Source organism: Lycium barbarum, chromosome 3 (assembly GCF_019175385.1).
Source record: "Lycium barbarum isolate Lr01 chromosome 3, ASM1917538v2, whole genome shotgun sequence".
NCBI lineage: Eukaryota > Viridiplantae > Streptophyta > Magnoliopsida > Solanales > Solanaceae > Lycium > Lycium barbarum.
In genome coordinates this window covers 121,098,944-121,118,424 of record NC_083339.1, presented here as the reverse complement: position 1 = coordinate 121,118,424, position 19,481 = coordinate 121,098,944, and the positions used below count along the sequence as shown (strand labels likewise).

Genomic DNA, 19,481 nt, shown 5'->3' with positions numbered 1-19,481 from the left:
AGTACTTTATAAATGACCAATTCCTGTCCAAGACAGGAATAATCTAACGAAGTATAGCTACAAAATTGGGACTTAATTCCACAGGCAGATCTGCTAAGAGTCTTCTTCTGAAAGTAAACACAATTCCAGTGAACCATAGATTCTCCACAGGGTCATAACACAAAGGCAACTATAATCTTATAACCAAGAGCAGTTGTGGCCATGCAGCAGCGCAAATTTTGTGGTGAGTAAAATAACAAAGATGTATTACACCTAAAATAGATTCACAAATCATCTCATATCTAAACTAAGAAATTAAATAGATCACTATAAACCATGTGCAGTAACCGCTTTTGGATCCACTTGAACTGCACGCTCTACAATGTTATAAATTATAATCCTATTTGACAATGTAGAAGGAGTAGCTCTTAAAGCAAAATCTGGAAGTAAATGTATTGCCCTAATACATCTACAGCCAGGAAATTGACAATAAGCGGATTCTCTAACAACCCAATTTAGTACTGCAGAGCAACAATGACGACTATACCGACAATCAAGGCGATATTGAGGGCATTCAGTCATTAGTCTAGCGAATATACCACCCAGCAAGCAACTTCACCCGCTAATCAGGGACTCTGAAGAAGGCGAAGGTGAAGGCTGGGCGAGAGACTAGGCCAACTTACTGCTTACTGCCATGGATTAAGCTTTAAGCTCCATAGACGAAACTCTATTTAGTCATAAGCCTGTCTCTTTTTTTTTTTTTTGGATGAAATAAGATGTTGTATTAGGAAGGCATCAAGGAGATGCATATTACATACACAAAAAAATCATGGTTAACTCCTGAGAACAAAAACTTCAATTCTAAATCAGGAAGTTAAAGCAAAAATCACAAGCCTGTCTCTTTTGGTCTTAAATCCTCATTTCATTTAACAATTTTGGCATTTAACTAAGAAGCAATAAAGAAAATCAAAACATTGATGACACAATCAAAGCTAGGTGTAGCAGCTATTGAGTTTAATTCCATCCATGAAGTTATAGGTCATGGGTTCGAGCTGTGGACACAGCCACTAATGATTGCATTAGGGTAGACTGTCTAAATAAAACCCCTTGCGGTGCGGCTCTTTCCTGTAACATTCTATCGCAGGATACTTTATGTACTGGCTGCTCTTTAAAACCATCAAAGCTCTTTTATTTTTTTATTTTTAAACACGTACCTTTAATCTTTTTTCCCACTTCAGACATTTCCTTTTCAAGTTATTTCTTCACGAGAAAATCTACCATTCGTGAAGAGTTACTGCACTTGATGAGCACTTTAATTATCTTCAGTCTCCTACACTCTATAAACCCAAATATCATCCATTTAGCAGAACGAACAACTCACATTGCAAGCTTAAAACTGTTGTTAGCCTAAACTTGCATATGAAAGAGGAGCATCTAAGTGAATATTTAATAGTGGCTTCTCCTCAAACAGTCAAGAAAGTAGCACTGGTTGTTATTCCAGCGACAGCTCTTAGCCTCTTACTGTAACAGAACTATACCCTAATGTAGAGGATGGGGCTTCAAGGGTACAAAGTGTTAACAAAGATAGGATGTTGCTTAGTAGTCTCGTCGCTCACGCACGTAGCTAGCTGCTAAAGCATTAAACACAATTCTTTGGGTCCTGCCTTTTCTCTTTGCTTTCTATATTCCTCCATGCAATGATGAGATAGAGTACTTGGGATCAGCAAAATTCTACGCCATCAAGATTTTGGAACTTACAAGAAACATGCAATAAACAACCAATATTAACAGATTTAACTTACCTAAACTAACATAAACCGGACAAAAATACCAATACTATATTCAATAGTCTTAAAGGCAAATTAGTAACATTGCATGTATAGACACACATAGACAGACACGCTGAATTGTTCTCCGACCAGAAAGGCCAGAGATTAATAGTCAATATCAAAATACAACAATGCTTATACAATAGACAGTGTACTCTTTTTTAGTAGTTCAAGCTAATTCAAGTAAAATACATTAAATCGTCAAACCCAAACCATCTGCAAAGCAATCAGTACATAACAAGTTTGATTCTCATAGTTCCCTACTTATTATCATCAACAGATGTCATAACACTAGCAAACAAATACTCGAAATACACAATTGAAACAGGTATATCGGAAAAAAACAAGGAATTTTACCAAGTAATGTAGAATCAACTATGCTAACATAAAGTGGGAAAAAAAAAAATACACCGATACTATATCCAAAGATAACCTAAGTTTGTTTTCTGAGCAGAAATAGATAGTGAATACCAAAATACGATAATGCTTATACAATTGACAGCTTACTCATTTTTCATAGTTCAAGCTAACTGAAATAACATTACATCATAAAGCAAATCAACTCAAAGCAATAACAGTTGCCATTGTCATAGTTCTTACAGATGTCATAAGACTAGGAAATAACACTGGAAATACAGAATTGAAACATGGAACGATAAAAACAAGAAATTTTACCGAATTAAACGGGGAGGTTATCAGCGGAGGTAGGATTATTGTTGGTGGCGGTGGCGGCACAAGAATCGAGGTGAGAAGGGAAAGTTGAGACCATCAGAGGCCGATCTTTGGCTTCTTCTTCTTCGACTTCGTCGTCGGTATCGGAGGTATTGAGATTCACACACGAACATCTTTCCAACGATGCGAAAAATGCCGATGCAACGCTTGTCCCGAACCACCGAGCTAAACCGTCCAGCTTCTCGTATGACATGATTGATTGATGGATCAAAGAGAACAAGAAACCCTAGTGGAGAAAAGAGGGATTTTGGGGGAAAAGAGAAAGAGAAATGGAGCGAGGTGAAAATGGTCAAACGAGGACAGGCGGTTGCGTCTCTCTGAATATATATGGATCAGCTGATCGAGCTGAGTATTAGCAAATAATTTTAAGATAATACTTTCTGTGGAATTGTTTTTCGGTATTTAGTTGAAGACTAAAAAATAAAGTATTCTATAAAAGTGTTATTAAATATAATACTTTTCGAATGATAAAAAAAATCGTATGTTATACTCAAAAGTTTGGAAATCACTTGAAAATGTTAATTAAGTGATTTAAATTTTCATGCAAAATGATGAATACATGCCATATTATTTCTTTACCTCAAAATTTTCTTAGCTAATTAAATGAAATTACTCATTTTTATATAATATATTGGGCACTTTTAGTTATTATATTCATTTTTAAAAAATATAATAATTGATCATAATTAAAAGTTATTTTTAACATTTCAAAATTACATGCAATTATTTAACTTAATTTGACTATGGATGGTGAATCTTAATTACTCAATTGGTTGGTTACATATACTTTCACCTTGCTAGTGAAAATTTGATTTTTCATTTTGTAATCCCCTTCCTCGTTCCCATTTCCCTTCCCCTTCCCCTTCCCCTAACCCCACTTAAGAAAAAAAATAAAATTGACTATTGATTTATCAAGGAGGTTTACTAGCCCATTCAAACTCAAAAGATTAAGAAGGTTAACTGACATTTACTCAAATTTAAATGTCAAAAAAGAAAAAAGTAATGGTAAGAGGTAACAGATAACATAACAGAAAAGAAAGGGGCCAAAAAGCAAAGCAAGGCAAGAAAAGGGGGAAAAAAAAGAAAAGAAGCAGCGTCAAAATGCCACGTCGGATGTAGATGTATCTACAGTTATGGGGTTATATGAATGGATAAGTCCATGATTCATCAGGAATGATATGAGACCAACGCTGGCAATAACACTCACAAACAATGGCGTCCATATCTATTCCCCTGGCATATAAATCTCACGCTCTCCCTCGTTCCCCAATTTATCGTCCTCACTTCACTACTCCACAGCTTCACTCACCCATCCAAATTAAATGCTCAGGTACAATTCTAGCGATTCTTTTTTTTTTTTTTCTCAAATTATGTCATATTCTCATTATCTCATACTGTTTAAAGCTGAATGGCATCTGAATTCTCATTTTTTTTTTTCGATGTGATTAACGTTTGATGCACCTGGGAGCAGCTATCAAGGAGGCCGGTGAGGAAAGCTCAAGTCAGTTGAAGCAACTTAGGAATGTAGCTTGTGGATTCCTTGCTGCTTGGGCACTCACTTCTGTTTCTCCCGTAATTGCTGCTAATCAGGTTGGGCAAACAGATGACTCTGAATATGCACTATTTTATCTACTTTCTATGGTAACGGTATTGAATGATTTATCTATAATCTGATTATTAGCCCATTCCGAAAAGAATGACACAATTTATATTTGAAAATAATGAATTTTAAAGCTTCGGCTTTTATATCATACCACAAGTTTTAAAAGTATTAAATTATTTTTAAAACTTCACGGTGAGTCAACCCATGTCAAACAAATTAGAAAGGGATCAGAGTATTAGTTTTATTAATTGGTGAGTAGAAATAATTTGTTGATCGACAGGCACATGACTTAAACCAAGATCTCTGGTACCAAGTTGAATTGTATGAGATGTAAAAGCTTATTGCTATTAAAGCTTTCAGTTTGTTATAAGTAGGCTAATCCAGGTAGCATGAGAAATTCAAAATCTTCTCAATCAACGAGAGAATTAACTCCTTAACTAGCACCCAAAGGGGTGTGGTGTAGGAGAACCATGAGGTCTCAGGTTCAATTCCCAGTGGAAGCAAAAATACAAGGTGATTTCTTCTTATCTGTCCAACTCTTGGTGGACAAAGTTACCCGGTATTAGTGCTGGTGGGAGGTAGCAGGTGCAAGCTGGCCCGAACACCACGGTTATAGAAAAAGAACTCCGTAAAACCTTAATTATGCATTTGGATTTTACCATTCTTTTCTGTGGTGGATCTAGGATTTTTAAATCGTTGGTGCTAACTACCTTTAATCTAGAATTGCTACTTTCTGAAATTGGGTGCTCAGTCAACATCTTTATATGTTGTTACTAGTTTTCAATATAAAAGTAATATCTCAGTAAAAAACAATGTGTGGTCAGGCACACAATAGCCTCAATATAGCTCCGAGATCGGTTCTTTTGACGGGTCATTAAGATCAAGGCCAAAGTTTGACTAGTTTATGATAAAAAACATGTTACCAAATTTACATCATCATTAACTAGATGGTTCAGGTGAAAGCTAGGTAATCTAGGTGTGAGTTGGACGGCATTTTAAATCTATGATGCTTTGCGGAATTGCAAGTGTCTTATTAAAGGAAAGAAAACATCTTGAAGCTCATGGTCCAATGATAGGAATAAGCCTATGTAGATTTTGACACAGTAATCTATCAATTGTCATTGGTTCGTTCATACAAGGATGCAATATTGTCATTTGTTTACATTGTGAGTTGATTTTGCAGAGATTGCCTCCATTGTCAACAGATCCAGATAGGTGTCAACGGGCCTTTGTTGGTAACACAATAGGTCAAGCCAATGGTGTTTATGATAAACCACTTGATCTGCGTTTTTGTGATTACACAAATGAGAAAACTAACCTCAAGGGGAAGTCACTTGCAGCAGCACTCATGTCTGATGCAAAATTTGACGGTGCAGACATGACTGAAGTGATTATGTCTAAAGCTTATGCTGTTGGAGCTAGTTTTAAGGGTAAGTTTGCATTACACTTCTTTCGAAAAAAGATTATCTCCTTGTGTTTTTGAGGCGTCTCATGAAGCAAAAGGCTGAGAATAAAAAGAAAAGCAAGAAATTAGGAGAAATGATCGAGTGTAGCTGATTGAATTATTGGAAGTCATATATGTCTAAACATTCCTATACATGGTAATGGAAACTTATATATATTTTTAATGAGGGTCTTTTAACCAGCTTATTATATCTTATGCATCGTTCATCAATTTGTAATTTGCCTCTAATGTCATGGCCAGTTGGAATAGTAGGAATTATGCAGCAACTTGCACATTGATAGAGTACTTTTCAGCTATTCACTGTTTGAGAAAGATGAAATGGAAAATGAGAATTGAGTATCTGTGATCTTATTATTGGCACACCAACTGACTAATGAAAATTTACTTTCTTCGCGTTAAAACTACTTGCAAATATATCAAAAACACTATGGATGAGAAGGATATTCAGCGATGGATGTTCTGTGTCTGAATTTAAGTTAAGCTGACGCAGCTTTATAGGAGAGCGAATATGTTTTAGCAAATCATGATAGTATTTCCTTTGAAGGCTTTTTCTGATTTTCAACCGTAGACATGGACAAAGTTTATCAACTTCTGAATTATTATGTCTCGCTGGCAAGGGCTAAAGAATGCTTGAAGCTATCTATACTTGTATAACATATTCGAATACTTTCGTCTTTCCCAATGTTGGAAATCTGACTCTTCGCTACATACAGGGACAGACTTTTCAAATGCTGTTCTAGATCGAGTGAACTTTGCAAAAGCCAACCTCCAGGGAGCTTCATTTAAGAACACTGTACTATCTGGATCTACCTTTAATGATGCACAACTTGATGGTGCAGATTTTGAGGACACAATCATTGGCTACATTGATCTTCAGAAGATATGCTTGAATAAAACTATTAACGAAGAAGGGAGAGTTAACTTGGGATGTCGATAACCTTATGCTGTTGTCTGGTTTTCTCGTACTTGATTCATCTTCCATGCTCCGTGGAATTATTAAATGTAAGCTACTACTTGTATATCTGTCACTTTGGTATAGCAAAGTGAGTGAGTGAGTGAGTTATGCTGGTAACCGCAACTAATAGTCAACTCTCCTTGTACCTTACATTGTTTATACCTTATAGTCTAATTAAGGATCAATTTTCAGCTGATGGACTTATGTTTGGTTTTCTAGAATCAAATCATACTGTAATTTGCTCCATTTATGATTTGTCGTTGTGGGAAAAAATATGTATCAGGCAATGGGAACTGGACCAATGGGATACTATGGGATATGATGTCTAATGGGAAAATGCTAAGCTATACTTTGAAAGTTACTGACAGGATAGTTTAAGCGAAAGGTACCAGCGAATCACTAATATAGATGGGTGTTGTTCTCAGTTAGAAACTGTTACCTCTCCTAAATTGGAACCGTAAACAATTTGAGATGGAGTTACCCAGCTTAGCGTTTCTTTTTCTCAAAATTCTCACTTCCCATTTCTTTAGTGAAGTTTATCAAAATGGGTGTATCTGCATATGACATGTCCAAACTCAAAAATGTATAAGCCCCTTCTTTCCCTTACTGTTCAGTATAGAGGAGAAGGAAAAGTGAAAATAATTTTGAATATAAGTGGTTTCAATCAAGACTGGTAATTTTTGGTGTATTCGTGGTTTCAATCAGACAGTCATTGAGAAATTCGAGAACTTGAAATACTGGAATGGATCTGAACCCTAAATTTGACATTTCTCGCGATTCTGATTTTTCTCCCTCTTTTTTTTTTTTTTTTTTTTTTTCTTTTTTTTTTTTTTCTGTCAATGTTCTTTTCTTGATGTAATAAGAAGAAGAAAAATAAATTGATAGGCAAGTTCGTATGTTCAAAATGTCCTGCCTAAAGTTTTAAACAACCAAGTAGTTTAATTTCCCTTGTTCTCTATTAACTCATTTCCTTTCTCTATCAACTTTCTTTTGGCTTGAAAAAAGAATAAAAGAATTTATAGGCAAGTATGACAATGTTTTGGAGTAGTATATTTCTTAATTCCATATTGCCCAAAAAGTAAAGATAATATCCCAATCCAATCGGAGGCAGCCCATGAATATTCCTTGCCTAATTTGACACTCCAGAACTTCAGCTGGAAGGCCTATTTTCGAAGGAAAGCATCCCATACCGGTGCCTTTCTTCAGCCAAGCTGCTGACATGCAGACACAAAAAAAAAATAAAAAAATTGCAGCAACCTGTGACGACCAAGCCGGTAATGGAGAAGGTTTCCAACACACCCCTGTCTTGTGCGCTTGGCGCATTGCTTGTCCTTCTTGCACCAATTTTCCTTCAAGGTAAGCAAGTGACACATTATTTCAATAACACTTGTTTTATAGTTAGTGTACATAATTTAAACTTCTCTTTTGTAATAGGAGTTGAAGGAAATATTGGTGTCAATTATGGTACAGTGGCCGACGACCTTCCTCCGCCAGTCCAAGTGGCACGGTTTCTCCTTGAATCCACCTTTATCCGTCGCGTGAGGCTCTTTGATGCCAACCCAGAAATCTTGCAAGCCTTTGCTCACACTGACATTGCAGTGACTATAAACGTCCCAAATGACCTAATTCCACACCTTACCAAGTTGAGTATTGCTCAACAATGGGTGGAACTTAACGTCCTGCCTTATGTCCCCGCCACCAATATAGTGAGAATACTTGTTGGCAATGAAGTAATTTCAACTGCCAACAAGTTGCTAATTGTGAGCCTAGTCCCTGCTATGGAAACGCTCCATGCTGCTCTTGTTGAAAAGTCGTTGGACCGTCACATCCAAATTTCTACTCCACATTCCCTAGGTATACTCACAAATTCAAGCCCACCTTCTACTGGGAAATTTAGAGCAGGATACGATACCCATGTTCTCAAGCCACTGCTTGAGTTCCTTAGAGCTACTAATTCACCGTTCATGATAAACCCGTATCCATTTTTCGGTTCTTCTGATAACACACTTGATTATGCACTCTTTAGGCCTAATCCAGGGGTCTTCGACGAGACCACACGACTCACGTACACGAACATGTTGGATGCGCAATTGGACGCAATTTTTTCAGCCCTGAAGCTCCTGGATTTTGAAGACATCGAGATTGTCATAGCCGAAACTGGATGGCCATCGATAGGAGATCCAGGGCAAGCAGGAGTAGATGCAGGAAGCGCAGCGGAATACAACAGAAAACTCATACAACACGTGATGTCTGGAATTGGGACGCCCCTAATGCCCAACAGGACATTTGAAACCTACATTTTCGCGCTCTTCAATGAAGACTTAAAGCCTGGGCCAACATTTGAAAGAAATTTTGGGTTGTTCAAGCCTGATATGACGCCAGTCTATGATATAGGAATTCTGCGTCCAATGGTAACTAATGCCGCCGATGCTGCTGCTGAGACTGATCATAGTCGCACTAATAGTTGTACAAATCTGTTAATGCTTCTGTTAGTGTGCTTGACGTGTTTGTGAAATTTCCTCTGGCTTCCTGGCAAAAGCGAAATTTCCATGATACCCGACGACACCAAGGGTTGCACCGATGAATCCAACAACACCAGCACCTGCTAAGGGAAAAACATGGTGTCTTCCGAAATGAGGGGCAAGTAAGGAAGCATACAGAGGAACATTGATTATGTCTGTGGATTGGGTTTCGACTGCAAACAAATCCAATTTGGGGGTCCGTGCTTTCTTGCCAACACTGTTCGAGCTCATGCTGCGTATACCATGAATGCTTACTATCTGGCTAGCTGGAAGTGTTAAAGAAATGGACCTTAGGCTTGACCCAACCCCGAAAACATGATGTGGGACTCAAGTTGGAATTGCTAATTTGCAAGACAAAAACAATACTGAAGCAAAAAAGAGCAGAAAATACTCAGTAACATGTAAGAGAAAGAAATTCAGTGTTAAATCTTTGTCCACTTTAATACTAGGAGTAGCCACCTTATAAGAACGTTTACTTGTGTTGCTTGTACTCAATGCGATGATGTAAATCTAACTTAGCTATCTTGCAGATTTTCAATCTCCTGCACCAGCTCGGGCAACTTATCAGGTGGCAACACTGCCAATGAATGCAAGGATTGAAGTCGAGTGCATAGCAACATTATGATTTCCCCTTGATGCATTCAACTTCTGATGAGGAGAAAGTCTTTTGACTTCCTAGCTAAATTTGTTAGATTTAGCTAAGCGGAAAGTTAACTATTAGTTCAGGAGCTGTTGTTGATCTTATTTTAGCTCCAGGAAATAAACGCTATCTAACGTACTGTAACTCAGGGGCCATGAATATTACATGTGATTGTGCTACACTACGTGAAGAAAGAAACTTAGTGATATTTTGGCCCTACTATATCCTGTTTAGTCCTTGAAGATAGCCTTATTATACATTAGGGACAATGTTAAAGACTTAAAGAAGGAACAGAAACCATTACAGAGAAAAAGATGTGCAACATTGATGGAGGCTATTATGATTTGACTCAAAAATGGGGTCCTTAACAAGTTCTAATCCTTACTAGTCTTCAAATCCCAGTTTAGAAGGTAAAACAAAGGGTGTTCAACAAGCATGATATATACAAACAATAGGTAAAATTTTATCGGTGTTTGTATCAAACCAAATGATGCATGACATGTGTTTTGTGCAGAAATTTCTCAAACTAAGACTTCTTTGTGAGAATCGAAATTAGCCGACCCCAAAATTAGTATTGAACACTGGGTGGAAAACCGAAGAAAGCCTTCTATTGTACCTACATTTATTAGAGAGGGCATTTCCCTTTCTATTATGATACAAAAGTGTGAAAACAATTTTAGTCCCCTTAATAATAGATATATTCTGATTTTAGCCCTACGATATCAAACTAACCATATTAAACTTTCAATTGATTAAATTGTGCACTTTTGATCCCTTTGCTTGACAAAATCACAAATTTACCATTCTTCAAATTGTGCATTTCAATCTTCTAATTGTACATTTCAATTTTCAAATTGTCCCGGTCAATCTTGACGTCTTTCAACAATGACTCTAAATTTCGGGATTATTATTTCGTATAGGTTATGAAATAGAAGGGGGGTCGGCGCGGAATAAAAGAGGGGAGTGAGTTAATTTATGGAAATTGGGAATTCCATCCAATTAGGGGCAAATATATTAAGTTTCATAACGGCAGGGGTACAAATAACCCTATAGTGTAACGGCGGACAAACTTAACTAATAAATGAAAATAAAGGGATATTTTTGACCTTTTTCCATTTAATTAATTAATTTTTGGGAGACTTTAGCATTGTTGTCGGGAGGTGCGTTATCTTCAACTTTAATTGCGCGAGCTAAGTCTATTATAAATATTCAAATCATCTGTGCATCACATTGTGGACTATATGTAACGAAAAGTTAGACAATAAGTCGATAATTAGTGGAACAATTTTAATTTGAAACAGAGGAAAGTCTACCAATTTTTTACCAGGAGATAAGATAAGCTAGCAAGGTTAGTTCGATCTCATTAAGCGTTAATAACTAGCTAGTACAAAAATCATATTAAGTGAGTTGTGACATATGTAGATTTAAAGCCTATTATGTTTGACAAAATATTATCATTAGTTTGGAACGTACCATAAGGGTTGTGGTAGGAGTCGTGGGATGGATATGGTTCCGCCTTACCCTCTGTTTGGATGACTGTTTCCCGTGGTTCATTAATGTACAGTATGGTATGGTACAGTGTGGTGTTGTATTGTATCGTACTGTATTAATGAATATAATGTTTGGATAGACTGTATCGTTTGTTGTGGTTTAATAACATTTGTATTGTTTGGTTTGACTGTATGGTACTGTATAATAACTTGTAAGTTTACTAAAATACCCTTAACTCTTAATTAGAAATAATTTTTATATATTAATAAAACTCAGGTAAAGAATAAAATAGGAACTTTAAAAAATAAGTAGGTAGTGGGTGGGGGAGGGGTGGGTGGTGTGAGGTGGGTGATTATGAGATGAGAGTGGGGGTAGTGGGTAGTAGGGTGGGGGTGAGTGGTTGTGGGGGTGGGGTTGGGTGGTGGTGAGGGGTAGTAGGTAGGGGTGGGTAGTGTGGGATGAGGGTAGGGGTGAGTTATTGTGAGGTGGGGTTGGGCGGTGGTGAGGGGTAGTGGGTGGTGGGGGTGGGTGGTAGGGCGAGGGTGGGGTTGGGGTGAGTGGCGGGGGTGGGTGGGGGTGAGTGGTAGCGTGGGGCAGGGGTGGAGGTGAGGGTGAGTGGTAGGGTGGGGGTGGGGTGGATGGTGGAGAGTGGAGGGTATAATGGAGAAATGAAATACGTAACCACGGAAAAACCACCAAATCCGTGGTTTCAAAAATTGAGACTTTTCATGGTTATATAGCCATGGAATGAACCACGAGTTTACAACACCATACCACATAACTTTAAGAACAATGGAAACAAACATGATTTCAGTTTTTCGAACGCGCTGATACCACGGTTTTTGGGTATATGTCGCTCTGGTTGGGGTGTTCTATTTGAACTGTGTTGCGGAATTTATCAGTCATTTTAAAAAATAATCACTTCCTGTGACATCTTCATATCCATAAACTATCCATTCAAGCCAGTGTTCATATTCAATGGCTTCTTTTTGAATCATACGATCTATATATTTAAGATAATCTTCCAGAATATATTTCCAGTAGATTTCTTTGATTACTAGGTCTGGTAGATCTAGTTGTGTAATAATCCAAGCTTTTTCTAGATTCATTTTTTAAGTCCTTCAAGATAGAACTGATCTATTTGATCTTGAAGTTCCTTGATTTTCCTTGTGGAAACATCTGCTAAACTTATGGGCTCATGTGGTAGAATGATGGGGACATCTTTCTGAGCTATTTTGGGTTCTTCCTCTTTTTCTTCTGTGCGAAGTGGAGAGTAGAATGGTTTTGGGATAATTGAAGAGCTAGAGGGCTCATCTTTTATCAATCTAAATGATTGAGATGCTCTATCATCTTTCTTGATAGTATTTTGATCATTTTTTAATCTAAACATGGGAGTATTAACTTCCATCTTAAGAATATTTCCAAAAAGTTTATCAACTTCTATTTTGGGTGAATTTCTAAAGGTGAGACTATGGTGACTATTGGTCAGGGCATAGTTCATTCTATAGAAAGCTGTAAAGGGGTGATTTCCCTTTTTCATAAGAGGTGTTCTATCAAGTTTATACTTAATAATAACAGCCTTATCTAGGTCTTGGTCCATTAGACTCATACTTAATTGAAGATTTATATTAAACTTCAATGTTTCTCCTACAAGGTTTCCATTACCTGTAGCTATAACACTTTCATGTTCATTTTGAATTCTATCATCTCTGATAAGAAATCTTATGGGTGCATCAATTCCTGCACTAAATGTAGATTTAAGCAAGATTTGCATAACACTTATATGTAAGAATTTGATCTTATGTCTACCTGATTCTCTTTTGAGAGAAGCTATTTTTGCTTGTATAGCTTTCTTATTTACCATGAGTATAAGCATATCTCCTTCTGTCTGTTCCTGAGGAACTGCTATTTCTCCTTCTAAAAGGCCATAATAAACGATATTTGTTCGTTTTATTAAGTTACTAATTCCTTTTTTTAGGGATATAAAGTTTTGTTGATTTGTAACATCAAAACCAGTTTCTCTAATCTTTTGAAGATCTAAAAGAGTGTTTAAAGAGTATTCATTCTCTTCATCTTTCTTATATTCTTCGAATATATCTTTTGTAATTTCTTTAGCCATGCTAACAGAATAATAACATATAAGATAGAATGTGATGACAAAGAATTATGTAGATAATTCTGTATGTAAAGTAACAGGTAAGTTATGTAGATAACTCACTATGTGTGGAGTAATAGGTACTTACGTCTGTAACTGGGCTGCGTACTTTGAGATTGGCGGAAAAGCGAACTCCTTCCCTTTATTCCTTTAATCTTCGTACTACCATACAAGACTGACTTTATTTTAACTCCCCGATCTTAGTGCCTCTAACATTTCTTATATAGGCATCCAAGACGAGGCGTCAATAATTTACAATAAAGTAAACCGCGTAAAATGACAAGGTGCGGTCCACATAGTACAATTATTAAAGACGCGTGTCCACAGTTTTTCCCGTGTAGGGTAGTGATAAAGGGACACTAAAAAAAAACAAGAAAACTTTCGGTGGGATTTTGACATAAAGTAATTATCATCACCCCCCCCCCCCCCCCCCCACGAGAAAAGAAAAAGCAAACCGATAAAACGTTTTATTGTGCGTGACCACATGGTTTTCTTTTTAGTAGGGCATAGTGTCGGCCACTAAAAAGATGCCATTTTTTGCTGTCGTCATGGGTGACTCAGCTCTGCTTCTTCTTCTCCGAATGCTTCATCGGCATGAAGACTGTTGATGTCGACAAAGTCATCTTCCTCCGAGCTGGGCTGTCTAGGAGCTTGCTCGATATTTTCTTGGCAGAATGAACATAGATGATTTCTGTTATGTCGAATCATCTGACAGATCATTCTCTGTAGATCTAGCGGGATTTGCTGTAGGATTCCCGAGAAATTGTAGAAACATTTCTCCATTGTTACCAAGTGGATGGCTCCTTCTGGGGAAATGGGTTTACTATTTTTGGTGTAAACCACTATGTTCCTACCATTTGAGTAGTGAACTCTGATGGTTGGTTGCTCACCAAAGTCCGCTAATGCTTTGAACAGTCCGGCGTAGGCTGTTGCCATTGCTATACCATCAACCTCAGGGTATATTGGTATATCTTTTGGTGGTAGTCCAGATTTTCCGGCGATACCCATGTTGATTAGTGCTCGTGATGGCACTAAGAGATTTGCCTTGTCCGAGTCGTCAAATACGGGGTATGTTGACCGTACTCGCAAGTAGATGACTTGACCTTTGGCAAAGTTATCCATGTATCGTCGTACCAGCTGCTGGAAACGATGAGGGAATTGAGAGAGCACTTTGATGCTCCTTGTGTAGATGGAATCGACCATCCCATTGACGAAGAAGCTGTAGACCATTGTAGGATCTGCATCTTCTATGAATACGGCTCGTAGACATCCTTGTCCTCCGTATTTTGGGTAGAAACCCTGTTTTGAGTATTCCTCGCGATAATCTGCGATCATCCTCCAGTTCCTGCAAAAAGAAGCAAGTGAAGCACTAAGGGCTTCGTTAGTACTTCCTTCGTTATTCTCGAAGACATTCTTCATCATGTCTCTGAGATGTGTAGTTTTTCCGATTACTACCATATTTTTTCCGGAATGTTTTGTATCAAGCACTGGCCTAATTAGCTTTGTACTATACTTCTTTTGATATTCATCAAAAGCTGCTTGTGCTGCTTCCTTTGTTTTGAAGCTTTCATGTTTAACGTTCTTTCCATGTATGTGGGATGAAGCTATTCCCCAAGAGTTGTATAGTCCTGGATGATCTCCATCATATATCACATACCATTTTTTGATTTCTTTAGTAGAAGATTGTCCTTCTTCTTCTACCAAATCTGACCATGTTTTCTTCTCAGTTTTTACTGGGATTGGTTCAGGAATAGGTTCATTATCCTCTATTTCCTCAGCATTAATTGCTAGAAGCATTTCCAATGATTTTTCCATTTTGGATATTTGCTTCAGGAGCGTTGCCATTTGTTGACGCTTCTGTTTGAGCTCATTTTGATGTTGTTTGATTATTGCCTCCATTCTCTCGTAAGAGTATTTGCAAAACTATTTCTGTCACTTTTAATGTATTTAATATATGGCGAGTATTGCAACATTATCTGCTGCCATCTTATTAGCCTAGCATTTTTATAATCCGTGCTCAGGTTATATCGGAGAAATCCGGTGAGGTATTTCGAATCAACTCTTAGCTCAAAGCGAGTGCCAAGTAATTCTAATCTCCATTTGGATAGAACCTTTTTACAGGCTAATGTTTCAAGTTCGTGAACTGTATAGTTTTGTTCAGTGGCTGTGAAAGTTCCTGAAATATATTTGCAAAGCTTTGTAGAATGCTTTTCTATTTGGGCATGGAGCTGGTTTTCCTTTTGGGATAGTGGAGTTTGGTCCAGATCGAGGGTGTTTTTCTTCCTCGTCGCTTGGTCATCAAAAGATGCCATATGTATTGTGTCATTCGGCTTGGAATTTAATCCACATGTAATGAGATTATTTTTGCCTGTCTCATAGGCTTTAATATCTCCATATTCATCAAGGTTTAATAATTTTTTACCTTGAGGGATTGCTAGCATACAGCCAGCCCATGTATCCTTTGAAGCATCAGTTTCAATAATAAGAAAATCTTCTGCTTTTGGATTATATAATTCTGGAAGGATTTTACACATGTTTTTAATTTGTAAAACTGCATTTGTATCCTCCTGTGTCCAGTTCCATTTTATTTTTTCAGAAATCTTTTTCTGTAAAATACGTCTTTCTTTTGCAAGATTTTTAATAAAACCTTGATCAGCAATATAATTCAGTATTCCGAGGAATCTCTGAATTTGTTTGCGATCTTCTAATTTGTCAGGAAACTTTTGTATTTTTTCTGGCAAATCATTTGAAAGTTTAATTGATCCGTTGGCAATAATTTGTAATCCCAAGTAATCAATTTCTGTTTGTAAGATCTTTGATTTCTTTGCAGAAATTACAAGACCTTTTTCTTTAAAACGTTCTAATACTTTAGTAACGTCTTCCACATGTTGTTCTTTTGTTTTTGAAAAAACAATAACATCATCTATGTAAGCAATTGAGCAGTAATTCAAACCATTAAGTACTTCATCCATAAATCTTTGAAATATGGGTGGAGCTTGTTTTAATCCAAAGGGTAGTACGTTCCATTCGTACATTGCCTGTGGCGGACATGTAAAGGCTGTTAGCGGCTTGGTCTCTTCACTTAGACGAAGCTGCCAAAATCCTGATTTTGCATCAAAGACACTAAAAAATGAGCATCCTTTCAGTAGTTCTAATATATGATCCTTTCGAGGTAGTTGATAACTATCTCCTATGGTGGATTCATTCATTTTTTTATAGTTAATAACCATACGTCTTTGACCTCTCTTGATTTCATTTTTATTTTCAACATAAAAAGCAGGTGCACAGTGTGGACTGTTGCCTTTTCTAATTATGCCTTTATCTAAAAGATCTTTACATTCTTTTGTAAATTCTTCTATGTCTCTGGTAGTATAAGGTATTTTGTTTTTAACCTTAACTTCCTGTTTTGGATCCTTAAGCTTAATAACAACTAATTCTGAATTAGTGTTCTTAATATCTAAAGGGTTATTAGCGCTTACTTCTTGTAGCTTATTTTCTAGAATCTGTTCTGTTGTAAGAAAGAATCTAATCATGTTAAGAACTTCTTTTGTCATCAGCTGTAATACATCGTAGTAACTGAGTATTGGTGCTGATACTATTTGTTTCTTTTGTCTTCCTATTTTAGGGCATAGGATTTCAATGGTGTTAAGCCTTTGAGTGAAGGGCTCATATAACTTAAGAAAGTTATTTCCTATGATCAAGTCGATGCCTGAGTCATGTTTATAGATCCTTTTACAAGGGAATTTAAATCCTTGTATATATATATTTGGGTAGTTTAGAGCATACCAGATGTAATGAGAGCTTTTATCAGCTATGGTGATTCGCTTAGGTTCTTTAAGCTTTTTCCATTTTCCTTTTCCTATTATATCTTTTCCAAAGCATAAGTTTGCTCCGGTATCAATATAGGCTGATACTTGTTTACCTAGGACGGTAACGTTTATGAAAGTAGCATTTTCATTTTTATTCTTCCGAATCGCTACTTGTTGTTTCTTCATCTGAAGATGTATCTGTATCGTATATCCAATATTCCATTTCAGAATTATATAACTCATCTTCAATGGGTTCAAGTCTTATGGAATATGCTAATCTAAGGGTGTCAACCTTTGATTTATATTCTTTATTTTCCTTATTAGGACATTCATTGGCGTAATGGCCATCTTCTTGACATATCCAACATTGGCATGATTTTTTGCCTTTTGGACAGTGTTTATCTGATTTGGTCTTTTTACCAAAATGTTTCTTTCTTTCACTTTTCTTTCGAAAGTATTTTTTCCTTTTACCTGTTGAGGCTTTCTGGAATTTTTTGTAAGGGACTTTTTTCCAAGAACGTTTTTTCTTAGAATATTTTTTCCTCTGGAATTTTTTCTTTTTCCTGTTATCTCTCCCCCCCTCCGTGGGTGCACAACCATATTTAGAAACTTTGTCTGCGACTTTTTCGCAGCAGAGTTCTATTTCTGCTTCCTTTTTAAGCATTTCTTGGTTACATTGTAACTTAAGCCATTTTTCAAGGGCGGTAACTCGTCCTCCTAAATTGTTGGCTAAGCCTAATTCATTTTGTAGCTTAACAAAATATTTAGTTATTTCTTTGCTAATACCTATGGGTAATTTAGTAAAGAACATTGCAAGAGCAAGATTTTTATTGGTCTCTGAGAGATTATAAAAATATTTCTTAAATTCACAGATGAAATTTTTGACATTACACATGTCACATATTTGGAGATTGGTGATGTGCCACCATGCTTCAGATTGGTTTAGTTCCCATTCTGCAAGTCTTAAGGATGACAATCCTGTGAATTCTTCTAATAACTTAGATGCAATAGCTTCAAGTATTAGATGTGGAGCTTTGTATATTTGAGTACTTTCTGTTCCTCCAATAACTTCTGCTACGAAGGTGTGTGTCTGTCTCATTAGATAATTGAGAGCATTTCCTGATGTATGACCCATTATGTAATTAAATATAAGCACTGATGAAACTTGTCCAAGTTGTGCTCCATTTAGTTGCATGTGCATTCCTAGCACTTTTGCCCAATCTTGTATTTCTCTGGCTACATCTTCTATGCAGTCTATGTTGAGAATTAAGTCTTCTATATTTTTCTAGGCGTAATTGTCTTAGGCCTGAATTCTATTGGGACATGGGTAATTCCACCTTTTTCCCACTTTTTCTGTGATAGCCTACTTGTTGTAGTTCTCTATCTACGAAGTCTTCTAGGTCAATTACTGAACCTTGTGTTTGCCTTCTTTGTTGAGGCTGTACTTGCTGATGAACACTACTTGTAGCGTCATCTTCTCCTAAGAAGAAAGGGTTTTCTTCTTCGGTGTCTGAAGTGTCATAGTCTAAGACTATATCTTCGAATTCTGGTGTTTCAGATTCTTCTATTTCTTTTGGAGTAGTATCCAATGTTTGCATGAGTAATTCAAGACGTTGAATCTTGTCTTCTAACTCATTCATTCTCTACCATAATACCATAATCTAGGATTAGGGATGGTGAGTGTATTGACAGGTGCTGTTCCAGCAGGTGTCACGTTTAGTCTTAGGGAAAGATTGTCTATCTTTCTTCCTAATTCTGCAATTATGTCTGTGGTGTTATCACTTGGTTCTGCTTGTTTATTCTTTTCAGAATTTAAAGCAATTTGTTTCAATCGTTCTATGATTTCTAGAATAGATTGTGTTTGATCTGTACGCTTAGAGATATCTGAATCATTTTCTCTGGCCAAGGCTTGTATATATTCTTGGAGAGTATGTACTGCGGTATCTAGGCTTCCTAGTATACCCTGAAGAGGTGTCTGAGTGACTCTTCTGTGTATATCTACAAGTATATCAACTATCGTGTTTACTTGAGGATTGTAGGTATGAAACAAGTGAGGGTAGGTTCCATTATGGTCTCTACAGTCACAATATTCTATTCCATTAAAGAACTCTTTTGAGGGTTCTCTATATCCTTCTGAGAATTCAGTACTGAAATCAGCATTCTTCTTGAATTCTGTGTCTAAAGTATTTCCATACTTCCTGCCTAAAGCTATTTTCATCATTCCGATTTTTCATGTATTAAATCACTGTGTGGTTTAATCATATTTTCTAGAGAATCTAGACGATTTCCTATTTGGATTCC

General features: G+C 36.8%; 4 protein-coding genes across 5 annotated transcripts; 2 read left to right on the top strand and 2 right to left on the bottom strand.

Annotated features, from left to right (window-relative positions):
- Positions 1 to 3,696: 3,696 nt before the first annotated feature.
- On the top strand, positions 3,697 to 6,759 carry LOC132632111 (thylakoid lumenal 17.4 kDa protein, chloroplastic). The gene is made up of 4 exons (XM_060347943.1): positions 3,697 to 3,870; positions 4,012 to 4,130; positions 5,327 to 5,573; positions 6,322 to 6,759. The coding sequence occupies exons 1-4, from the start codon at positions 3,753 to 3,755 to the stop codon at positions 6,543 to 6,545; spliced, it is 708 nt and encodes a 235-aa protein (XP_060203926.1). The 5' UTR covers positions 3,697 to 3,752; the 3' UTR covers positions 6,546 to 6,759.
- Positions 6,760 to 6,901: 142 nt separating this feature from the next.
- Positions 6,902 to 10,122, top strand: LOC132632110 (glucan endo-1,3-beta-glucosidase). Of its 2 annotated transcripts, XM_060347942.1 has the most exons (3): positions 6,902 to 7,919; positions 7,998 to 9,486; positions 9,616 to 10,121. In XM_060347942.1, the coding sequence occupies exons 1-2, from the start codon at positions 7,841 to 7,843 to the stop codon at positions 9,074 to 9,076; spliced, it is 1,158 nt and encodes a 385-aa protein (XP_060203925.1). In that variant the 5' UTR covers positions 6,902 to 7,840; the 3' UTR covers positions 9,077 to 9,486; positions 9,616 to 10,121. The 2 variants fall into 2 exon arrangements, with proteins under 2 accessions (XP_060203925.1, XP_060203924.1); XM_060347941.1 differs by having other exon boundaries at positions 6,902 to 9,486; positions 9,616 to 10,122.
- A 2,199-nt stretch (positions 10,123 to 12,321) lies between these two features.
- On the bottom strand, positions 12,322 to 13,335 carry LOC132631210 (uncharacterized). The gene has a single exon (XM_060346802.1). It carries the CDS (start codon positions 13,333 to 13,335, stop codon positions 12,322 to 12,324), a length of 1,014 nt encoding a protein of 337 aa, XP_060202785.1.
- A 582-nt stretch (positions 13,336 to 13,917) lies between these two features.
- On the bottom strand, positions 13,918 to 15,216 carry LOC132631209 (uncharacterized). Its single transcript, XM_060346801.1, has one exon. It carries the CDS (start codon positions 15,214 to 15,216, stop codon positions 13,918 to 13,920), a length of 1,299 nt encoding a protein of 432 aa, XP_060202784.1.
- Between the last annotated feature and the right edge of the window lie 4,265 nt (positions 15,217 to 19,481).

Excerpts from the sequence above, each read along its gene's own strand:
- LOC132632111 (XM_060347943.1), top strand. The coding sequence starts at position 3,753 with ATGGCGTCCATATCTATTCCCCTGGCATATAAATCTCACGCTCTCCCT. Across the intron at positions 4,131-5,326 it reads CCGTAATTGCTGCTAATCAG|AGATTGCCTCCATTGTCAAC; the intron begins GTTGGGCAAACA and ends TTGATTTTGCAG. Across the intron at positions 5,574-6,321 it reads TGTTGGAGCTAGTTTTAAGG|GGACAGACTTTTCAAATGCT; the intron begins GTAAGTTTGCAT and ends CGCTACATACAG.
- LOC132631209 (XM_060346801.1), bottom strand. The coding sequence starts at position 15,216 with ATGGCAACGCTCCTGAAGCAAATATCCAAAATGGAAAAATCATTGGAA.
- LOC132632110 (XM_060347941.1), top strand. The coding sequence starts at position 7,841 with ATGGAGAAGGTTTCCAACACACCCCTGTCTTGTGCGCTTGGCGCATTG.
- LOC132631210 (XM_060346802.1), bottom strand. The coding sequence starts at position 13,335 with ATGGCTAAAGAAATTACAAAAGATATATTCGAAGAATATAAGAAAGAT.